We start from the raw sequence: 10,899 nt of genomic DNA on the forward strand, positions 1-10,899 counted from the left end.
GTTTTAAGCCCTTCATCCCACGCCAGCCAATGCCACAATACAGTTTATTACGAACGGTATTAAATGTAATATTTGATTCCTTTTTGAACATTTTGGGGATGACCAATGTTTCTGGTGGCTTTATTGGCGAATTTTTGTTTCGCGTTGTGGCGGATAGAGAGCAACGAGCAGCCGGAACCCTTTCATTCGGAAAGACCCCGTTCGTCACCGCGAAATAGAAGTCTCTTTCGGCGAAAGGGCGCGGCTTACGAAGGCATTGTCTAAAGCGGGTCGTGTTTGAATGAGTCCTTTGGAACTCCATTCTCTTTCGGCGAAAAGTTTTCGCTTTTTGGCGCGGTTGCCGCCTGGGGTTTGAGAGCTCGGAACAATCATCCTCGGCTTCCTCCGTCGAAGCGGGCTCGTGTCGAAAAGCGGCCAATGAGGTGTGAAGTTGACCTCACGCCTGAGCGGCCCGTAATGGAAAAGAGACCCTTCGCAGTTAACCCGGTGATCAATAACGGCGACTTAGCCGCGACCCTGTCTCCTCCGCGCTGATATTGTCGGAGACATCGCCTCCCTCCCGCCCTCTTTTGATCGCCCCTCTTTACCGTACACTGTATCTCCTTCCGAACCAATTTCGCCTTATATCAGTCGAGTCAAATCCCCTCCTCGCGCTCTGATTTCGGGGGTCGCCGATCGAGACGAAGTCACTTTTGTTTTGACTGAGAGAACTCCGGCGAGGGATGGGGAGCGCCCTTTCGAGGTTTTCATCCCCGAGTTACGTGTCGTCTGCCCCGACTATTCCAAAAATATCCATCAATGGATTCCAGCCCGTCGCTCTACCTACTCGAATGCCTAACCTTAATGCTCCTTTCCGAAGGATGGACTACAGACATTGCCGTCATTTTCATATTTGTCAACTGTCGCGATTTTTGCGTTTGGTCCATCAATTTCGCGGTAACGCGTACCCTTACGGACCAAACTTGACAGGCTGGTACTAAGCGGGACAACCCCAGTCGCGCCTATGGCCGTACCGTACCGTTGACCGCGCTCGGTCTTGGATATATAAAGATGTCGGGATTACGAGACGCTATTATTTTTTCCCGTATTTTTCCGGCCTCAACTCGGCCGGAACGAATCGACGACAGGAGTCGAGTTTCCATCCGAAACCCCGAGACAAAAACCCTTACTTTCCACCGTTTAACGCTCCAAAGCCAATTTCTCAAAGTTCTCGGAGAAAGAAAAATAACGAATTTTTCCGAGAGGCCGGATTTATAGCGAGAGAGTTTCGAAATGAAAGAAGAGGTTGAAGGGGGTCTAAAGCCTAAAACGAGAGCGGAGAAATCGGTCAGTCTTAGTTAAGAGCTGTCACGAAATGTGTTCGCCGTTATAAAAGGAGCGATCCGCCGGAGTTAGACCAGTCCCTCCAAAAAAGTTCTATTTTCTTTCAACCAAACAGCCTAGTAGACCGATTAGTCTTTATCAAATTTTGGTTCTCTTTTTCCGTCGTAGCTGGTTGGCGGCTAGCGAGCTAGTTTCGTTGTTTACTTACTATTTTGTAGCCGATATCCTTAGCTAAAGAATGGAGGCATCTTTTAACGAATGAGAGACCCGACAATGAGAGATGGGGATTTTCGCTTCTCGCGCCATCTTACGGAATCTTCCGGAAACAAAGTATAAAGAACCGCTTCTTTATTTATAGCGTTTGCTAAAAACAACCCGATAGTTCTACGGTAGGCGTAATAGATGGTAAGATTCGCGTATCGCCGAACTGTCCGGTAGGGTTCGGATGCTCCTTGGAAGTCCCCCGATTCCCCGATCCTTTTCGTTGCTCGTTAGGAAAGTCAATGGATGAAAGACGCTGAGTAAAAAGGCAACCAGTTTTCTCCTAGTTAGACTTTCGGGTTGGCTCGGCTTCGAGCCTCCTGCCAAACGCGACTGACCGCGCCAATTCGCTCGGGATAAAGTAAAAGAAGCGTGATGGAAAGTTTTTTCCTTTCTTCGGCTGCTTTTTGGGTTTTTCATTAATTGACTATTGATAATTCTCGAGGCGCCCGACAGAGAACAACGGACGAAAGCTCGTAACTCGATAAAAACAAATAGTTTCTTCCGGCAAGTTCTCGCGGGCCCTGACACGGTACGCGCGGGTGTCCGGGCCCGTACGGCGAGTCCCTTTCAATTATCTCGCCATCAACGAAAAGATCTGGCCATCTTAAACGAAACTAATCAACTATTTACAATTTTCGCTTCTCAAAGCGTTTCGTGTTTAAAAGATGAGCTTTTTTTCGGCTTCCGTTTATTCTAGCGAAAGACGGGTGTCGAGACATCTAAATTAAACCATCTCTTTCAATATTGATAGGTTCATTTTAAGCCGGCCTACAAAATACCCTTTTATTGATTTCTTCCCGCAGAAGAGCAACCTTTCCCGAAAGAAGCGAGACCTCAATTCCTTAAAGAGAATCTGATGACCATTATTATAATCGTCGTGATTGTGGGCGTGGCATTCTTCGTCGCCGTGGTCGTCGTCATTTGTTGCTGCTGGTGCCGCAAAGGAAAAAAGGGTTAGTGACCTCGCCAACCTTTCCACTCGAACAGAGTCTAAACAAATAGCTTTCAATTTCAGGCAAGAAGGATTACGAGATGCAAGCTTCGAAGTAAGTTTCGCTCTTAATTTTATTCTAGATGAATCCGACTAGATTTAACCCTTTCCTTCGCGCTCGTAGCACGAGACCCGTGGCCGTGGCTCCACCGCCCTACTACTCGGACGGAGTGATGAATAAGGGGCTGGAGAACAATATCAACATGCACGAGGATCTGGCCAAGCACGGCATCTACACGACGGGCCTGCCCAACTCCCACATCACCAATAACGTTCACAATGGTAAAGTTGAATCTTTAGTTTTACTCTCGACGCGAGCCTGAACTCGCTCGCTAACGGGCTACAGAGATCCCGGATTGTTTGCTAAGGGAAGAAAATGCTTAAAGGGCCACCGCGTGTCGTCCTGATGAGGCGGATGATGAAGAGAAAGTTAGAATGAGAGGGAGGGAGGGGATTGACTGGGGGGGGGGGGGTAAGGAGAGATCTTTCTAAATCCTCTTATAGGCCTGATCCGTGATAAATGACCGCGTTAGACCATCCATCAGCGGACAGTCGTGGACCGGAGCTTTTCCTCTGGACGACGGAGACCCGGCAATAATTTATGACGGCGACGAAGGCGAGACCGCAAACTACAGATTGATAGCCCAAAGTTTCGTAATTAAGCCCAAAGCCGTTAAAATTAATTTATCAGATTATGGCGGGGATTTTCTAATACCCTGGATGATCGTAGAGAATCGACTATGAATAGATCTTGACGTCAAACCCAGTTGATATTTAAAGTTAGTCGGTGCCTTTTACCCCCGCCTTCGCCTCAACTATCCAGCGACGTTGAACTCCATTGCCAGCGGAGTACCTTTACCGCGACCGCGTTGACCCCCGAACCGCGATCAAAAGGCGTCGTTTAGCATTTCTGGAAAGTCAAGTTGTAATTATTTTCGCGGCCCAAGCGACTGTCTCTAACAATTATTAATTGTCTCTAGCCCGGCTAAACGCTTCTATTTCGGTGAATGTTTTTGGGGTCGGAGAGATATAAATAAGAGTGGCGTTGACACCTCTACCGGTACCTACTTCCGGGTGTGTGCCCGTTATTTTTATTTATCGTCTGTAGAAACGGTTATTTTGGGTCCTCGTTAAATTTTCTCATTTCCAAAGTGTAAAACTAATTGTTAAAATGCCCGCCTACAACCGTTTTTATCGTAGTTTTAGCTCCGCGATTCCTCGAAAGTAATAACCTGACCCCCGTCAGTATAGATTAGGTTTGATTTCCCGAAGTGTATTAGGACGTAAATGGTCAAAATGCCCAGGGAGTTCCACCAAAACATTGGGAACGAAACAAAAGATAATAAAACATAAATAAAAACTAGAAGAGTAAAAAAGAGAAGCCCAGAAGGAAACGTGCCTCAAACTTTTCTTCTAGATTAGAAAATAAGTGGTAAAGAAAATAGATCAGAGGCGTAGTAACGTATGACAAAGGGCTCTCTGTCTCTACTTCGCCAGTAGGGCGGAGGGATATACGATTATTTTTTAAAGTTTCTCTTTCTTCTCTTGTTCAACCCCCCCCCCCCTCGCAACTACCCTTTTCAATTTCGTGTTAGCTATCGATTGGTATAGTAATAGCCTAATACTCCGAGACTCGCATACCGTCATATATATTTTTAGATCAAGATTCCTAAAAAAGTTGTAAAAACGGTAGAAAATAACTAACAGGGTTGCCACGGGTCAGGGAAGTCGGGGGATTTGAAAATAGGCCTACAAAGTCGGGAAATTTTAATAATTTGAGCAATTTAAGGAAATTTGAAAATAGGCCTACAAAGTTAGGAAATTTTAAAATTTTTAGAAAATTCAGGGAATTTGAAAGTAGGCTTACAAAGTCTGGGAATTTTAATAATTTGAGAAAAGGTGGGCAATTTTAAAGTAGGTCTACAAAGTCAGGGAATTTGAAAGTAGGCCTACAAAGTCAGGGAATTTGAAAGTAGGTCTACAAAGTCAGGGAATTTTAAATATTTGAGAAAAGTCCAGGAGTTTGAAAGTAGGCCTACAAAGTCAGTTAATTTCAATAATTTGAGAAAAGTCGGGGAATTTGAAAGTAGGCCTACAAAGTTGGGGAATTTTAATAATTTGAGAAAAGTTGGGGAATTTAAAAATAGGCCTACAAAGTCAGGGAATTTAAAAGTAGGCCTACAAAGTCGGGGAATTTTATTGATTTGAGAACCGTCAGGGAATTTGAAAGTAGGTCTACAAAGTCAGGGAATTTTAAATATTTGAGAAAAGTCCAGGAGTTTGAAAGTAGGCCTACAAAGTCAGTTAATTTCAATAATTTGAGAAAAGTCGGGGAATTTGAAAGTAGGCCTACAAAGTTGGGGAATTTTAATAATTTGAGAAAAGTTGGGGAATTTAAAAATAGGCCTACAAAGTCGGGGAATTTGAAAGTAGGCCTACAAAGTTGGGGAATTTTAATAATTTGAGAAAAGTTGGGGAATTTAAAAATAGGCCTACAAAGTCAGGGAATTTAAAAGTAGGCCTACAAAGTCTGGGAATTTTATTATTTGAGAAAAGTCAGGGAATTTGAAAGTAAGAGAATTTTAATAATTTGAGAAAATTCAGGGAATTGAAACTATAACCTAAAAGCTGAAATAAAAATATTAAAATCTGAAAAAAGTTACAAAATGACAAATTTTTATCTTAAAAAAGGTCAGGGAAAAGTCGGAGAATTTGAAAATGAAATTTTTGTGCAATCCTGTATAACCAGAAGTATATATATCTTACGAAAGAAGAATGAATCTACCTAATTTGTAATGTTATTCGCTCAAAACACGAAAATCGTTTGGGAAGAAAAATTAGTGCGCTCTGAAGATCTTCATGTATTGATTTTCTAATGTAATTTCATCGGGAAAATATGGTTTATAAATAGGTAAATATCCCTACGCTTAAAGATGTAAAATGTAGAAATTATACCGTAATAGAATATCTAAATTTTGAGCCCGCCGCCGAAATTTTTTGAGTTTTCCTTTTTGAAATTTTAAATAGGAGAAATACTTTTTATCCCCTTCACGCCGCCGCCGCCGCCGAAAAAAATCCAAAGCCGCCTGTTTTTCGCCACCGACCGAAATTTAATCGGCGCTATGTTCTATATCGCGGCTTAACTTAACAAACAACAACGTGAGAGGGGAGCGCGTGGAGGGATTTTTTCTCTCGTAGGCGGGGCCAAAGCCGTCAGAGTGATCTTACCATACGCGATACGGCAGGATAAGCATTCCAAGTAGAGGTCTATACTTAAGCCTTAACCTAAAAACTTCGTGAAAACATAATTATTCTTCGACGATTTATCCCCTTCGAGAATTTAGCGCTTTGAAGATGGTCCTAGAATGAATGAATGTCCTTGGATTGCAGAAACATTTATTTCTTTTGGTCTATTCGTTTTCGGAACTTCTCCTTAGCTGTCCAATTGAAAATGAAAAGAATGATTAGCGAGGGAGCGGTGGACGAATACGTGAAAAGTGCCCCCTTCCCCCAAAATAATTTTTAATCGTCAGTCTAAAAGGTTTTTAAAGATTCCTTCTTTCCAGCCTGGTACAAGAGCCTCCCTGGGGTCCCGGTTTGACCGCGGCTTTCTCGTCTCGTCCATTCCATCCGGGCGATACCCTCTCCTCTCTTTTCAACGTCACTCCCACTCGCCAATTCCACCCCTGTTTGTTATGACAAATTGTTCCCTAGATTTGAGCCGTTTCTCGTTTCGGTTGGGGGCCTCCACACCCCCCAGCAAGGAGGTCTGGACGTTTCATTTTCACCGCGTGTGTCTCCCACGTTGCTTCTCCTTTTATTTTAACGTAATGGCCGAAAAAGGGGGTGTTAAAGGGGCTCAAAATCTACGGTCGCCATCTTCTGGTAAAAATACGTTTGAAATCCTCCGCGAATTTTCGTTTAATTAACGTATACGTCGTTAGTTTCTCCCGCCGCAGTTGGCGCTTTTAAAGGATTTTTCCCGCGAGAAAGTTTCTTTATTTTGTCCGTTCCATTTTTGTCGATCCGTTGGGTGGCTGGCGGTTCCCTCTGACGGCGCGCTGCTAAATTATAGCCTTCCGTATTTTCCTCTCGTGTCCGGATGACTGAGTGATGGTTGGCCGTCTTTTCTCTGAAGAGCAACATTTTTCACGGCAAAGACAATTTCGGGATAAATAGATAATGGGTTTGAGTGGACGGTTATTATTTTTTATTATTTTTCAAAGCCCTATCTCGACCAATATTAGGTTTTTTATGGGAAGGAGTTAAAGTGATATATTTTTAGTTTTTCGGAGGACGGAAACCGGACGGCAAAATGTTGAGAAATTGGCGTTTTTTGATCCGGATCTTTTTCTTAATTTCTGGGTATTTTTCTTTGAAAGGGATGATGTACGGAGGCGAGCACGACTCTAGTCAATGCGGCCCGAATGACAGTCAGTCGGACCTTTGGCTGAAGACCGACGCTGAAGTTCCTCCGCCGCCCCCCGCCAACAGTAGCTATAAGCCTTACGACAATGGAATGTCCAATGGATATTTCTACCCCGATGACTATCAACCACTGACAGACGAAGTGATGAACATGAAAAATAGGGATCATTTACGTAAGTGCATCTTTCAATCCCATTCTTTTAATACCAAATGCGTTCCTTTTTGCAACGCCTTCGAAATAACTATTACCAGAAGTAAATAAAATCTCTTACGAGCGAAGTGTCCGTATAGACCTTTGCAAGCCTTAGACAGCTTCTAGAGATGAGTCTTAAGCCCGTAAAAGGGTCGGGTTTTCGATATCGTAGTTTTTGGCGGGTCGGTCGGGTCGAGTCGAATTTTATAATTTTTTTTAAGCGGGTCGGGTCGGGCTTTTTATGAATCAGTAATCGGGCCTTCAAGTTTCTATTTTATTCACAACAGCAAATGTGCACGTGTTAATCATACTCTTACAGGGTTGCCACACGTCAGGAAAAACAGGGGGAAGTCAGGGATTTTACAAATGGGCCTAAAAAGTCAGGGAATTTTAAGAAATTGTAAAGATTCAGGGAAAAGTCAAGGAATTTAATTTTATCTGGGCACTTTTTGAAGGTAATTTAACTCTAGATGTATGACAAATTCCACGATTATCATTTATTTCCTTGAATGTTTGGCTAATTTTTTCAACATTGCAATAACCTTTTTACTGAAATATAAGTCCATCCAAATTTATTAACTTCTGATAAAAGTAAAATATAAAAGAAAAATGTTGCCCTTAATAAGTCAGGGAAAATCTCTTAAAATGGTCAGGGAAAACAGGGAATAGTCAGGGAATTTGAATCTGAAAATTTTGTGGCAACCATGTCTTAGCACGTTCACTAATTTTTTACCGTTTCTCAAAGAGCTCTAAACGCCATCTACTGGCCAAATTTGAACCTGAGAGGCCGCTCTCAAGCGTATACTAAAAACATAAAAAGTGCAAGTTTTTCGGGTCGGACCGGGTTTCAATTTTGTATTTTTAAATCGGGTCGGCTCGGGCCCTTAAAACTAGCCGGCAAGACTCACCTCTAGCATGCATCTTCCCATGAGAATTACTTTCCCGCCAAACTTGTCTTATGTACTTCTGCTCTTATTCAAAAATATTGGCCGTATTTTTAAGGTACCTTGCGTGTGTAACTAAGAATCCCTTTTCAAATCAGAAAGATACAAAAGTACTCTGTGGTGTGTTGGGAAAAGCCGCCTACCAGGCGACCTCTATAAATCTCTCCCTACATTAAGAAATCTTTTACTTTTTGAGATATCCGTAATTATATTTTAAAAAATATATTTGTTATTCAGTTTTAAAGCAATTTAAAATATCCTGATAATTTACGAAAGTAATTTTAAAAACTTAATCAGTCGATTACAATAATTGATTTTATAAAATAAAAAGTGGTCTTGCGCAACTTGTTAATATGTTGCTCTTACGTCACTAGACGCAGCTTTATTAGTATATTCTTCGCACGAGTGATTTGTTCGTAGACTTGTAAAAATAAGAGCGTGACGTAAGAGCAACATTTAAACAATAAGGCCAAGTTACTTAATAAAAAGAACTATTAGGCGAGTAGATGGCGTTGAAATCGGGCAAGAACAAGACTTAAGATCAATCATGGACTAAGAATCTAAAGGGACCCACTGTTTGGGCTAAAAAAATCACGGATAATTTAAGTTCAATGTGGACAAACTTGGAGTCGCTGAAGTCGATTTCCGGCGTAGTTTCGTAGAGAAGCTGGAGCGTTCACGTTCAATTTTGACAAAATGGCGCCGTTGTTGTCGGTTAAATGATTAGGCTTAGTAAGTTTTTGACCTTTAACTTTTGAAATTGGGCCTTTAAAAGTTTAAGTAATGGTAATTAACCATTGTGTTAAGTAAAAATAACCAGTAAGCCACGTATGGCTGAGGTTTTTTAATAAAAATTTTGTTGGAATCCATTTCATTTCTAAACTTAAAAAATTTATTTAACTAAGCCTAACCTAACTTTATCGCACGTTCTGTCGCCTAAGCTCCAACTCGCGGTGATAGTTGAACAGAATTCTTGAGGCGCTTCAAAGAGGCTGGCGTACTTTAGTAAGCCTTCAGATTTAGGCCACGCCCAAGAAGATGTTTGAAAAAATATCGGTACGAGTTAAAATTGATGACGTCACCCAGATGAGCCTCCGTTGATTTTCAATACGATCTCATCTTGGTGACGTCACAATTTTACATAGCAACGCAAAAGCCTTAATATGTTGATAAAAAACCACGCGATCGAGGCAACCTTATAGTTCCCTTTTTTACGAACCTTGGACCACGCGTACCGTGTCAAAATATCTGGTACAGTGAGTCCCCTTAAATTCTTGGTCCATGGATCAATATTGTTTCCTGGTGGAAAGGGAGGGTAGTTAAAGCGTCTATTGATTTTAACTGAGTCCCCGTAACTACCGCCATCTTGGTGGTTTCCAAATTACATTTTTATTTCTAAATTATTAAAATAAGAATAAAATGAAAATGAAATTGAATATGTTTTCAGATTCTCCTTATTACGACGTGAGTGGTTTGCCAGACCCGTACGCCATGGCCGAGGACGAGAAAGCTCAGCAGGTGTCGTTCGACGAGAGTCTTGAAAGCGGCTATTCCACCCCGAATTCGCGGTCCAGGCGCGTTATTCGGGAAATCATCGTTTGAACAGGGTCGACAGTTTAAATAGTTAAGAAAGCGTCTGATAAACTAATTAAGAGAAAGATAATGAGATAAATTTAACAAATATATATATGGAAAGCGAGTTTTATAAAGGTGATTCTCGGAAGAGAAACGAACAAGAACCTAAAGTGAAAATTTAAAAATGAAACGTAAAAGACTGAAAATTGATAGACTGAGAGAGTTCGAACGAAATCTCTGGTCGCGAATGAAACAAAAAAAAGCTTTTAAAATAATTATCCATCTGTTTTTAAGTTGCCAAAGTTTTAAAAAAATATACGCGCGTGTTACGGCGAATTTCTCGCTATACACGAGTGGAATTGAAAAAATGTATTTCCACTCTTGGATGGTATTGATCGAAATATTTAAAAACTTTTTAGATATTTCTAGAAACAAATATATTTTAAATCAAAAAAAAGCGAAGCTCTCTGATGATACAAAAAAAAACGCGTATTTCATTTCCGGATATTTTTAATTTTCTCGTATCGATCTCTGGAGACATTTTCCAACCATCTTTTGATTAATACCGTTAATCAAAAGTGTCGCGAATTTATAATTTAACCATTCGTTGAAACGTTACAAGAGGCCATTTTAATTCATTTTCGTTATAAACGTTATATAAAAAAGTGCAAAAAAAAAACCGCGCCCCGCGATAGTTCCCTTTTCGTTATTTTCGGCCCGAGCATCCACCAAAAACTTCGTCTCCTTATTGCCATTGACTGACGACTGACCCGTGGTGATTGAACCGCCAACTGTGGAAAATCCCCCGTTATAAAAACACCAAGTGGCTACATTGCCGAAACAGTCTTTAATTTATAAACTTGGACACGCCATTTTAAAAGATATACAAATCTCTGTTTTATTTCAAGTCGTTTTTTGTTTTTCGTATTTCCAACCGGGTCGAATAACCGACTGATTCAAGCTCGCCTCTCGAACCAGCGTGTTTTATTGTCGAGAGCGCGAGATTTTTACACAAACATTGTTATATGATGTGAAGCGGCCATAATTGTATACGATTAATTAATTAACGGGCGAATCCGAGCGGGGGGGGGGGGGAGATGTTTGAAGTGCGGGACTGAACACCGATATCAGAAGTATATTATAGTGACTCGTCCTTGTAAAAAGTAAAACAAAACACGCAA

At 41.3% G+C, this 10,899-nt stretch overlaps 1 protein-coding gene across 1 annotated transcript in view; it reads left to right on the forward strand.

Moving 5' to 3' along the window:
• LOC149932811 (contactin-4-like) overlaps positions 1 to 10,644 on the forward strand; it is an 85,515-nt gene extending 74,871 nt beyond the window's left edge. The window contains exons 12-16 of the mRNA XM_090157493.1: positions 2,391 to 2,540; positions 2,603 to 2,633; positions 2,703 to 2,860; positions 6,961 to 7,179; positions 9,591 to 10,644. Of these exons, the coding sequence (XP_090013619.1) occupies positions 2,391 to 2,540; positions 2,603 to 2,633; positions 2,703 to 2,860; positions 6,961 to 7,179; positions 9,591 to 9,745 (713 nt within the window). The 3' untranslated portion in view covers positions 9,746 to 10,644. The remainder of the gene's footprint in view (positions 1 to 2,390; positions 2,541 to 2,602; positions 2,634 to 2,702; positions 2,861 to 6,960; positions 7,180 to 9,590) is intronic.
• Positions 10,645 to 10,899: the final 255 nt, after the last annotated feature.

This window comes from Leiobunum rupestre, chromosome 8 (assembly GCF_980474605.1).
Source record: "Leiobunum rupestre chromosome 8, qqLeiRupe1.1.hap1, whole genome shotgun sequence".
In the NCBI taxonomy this organism is placed as follows: domain Eukaryota; kingdom Metazoa; phylum Arthropoda; class Arachnida; order Opiliones; family Sclerosomatidae; genus Leiobunum; species Leiobunum rupestre.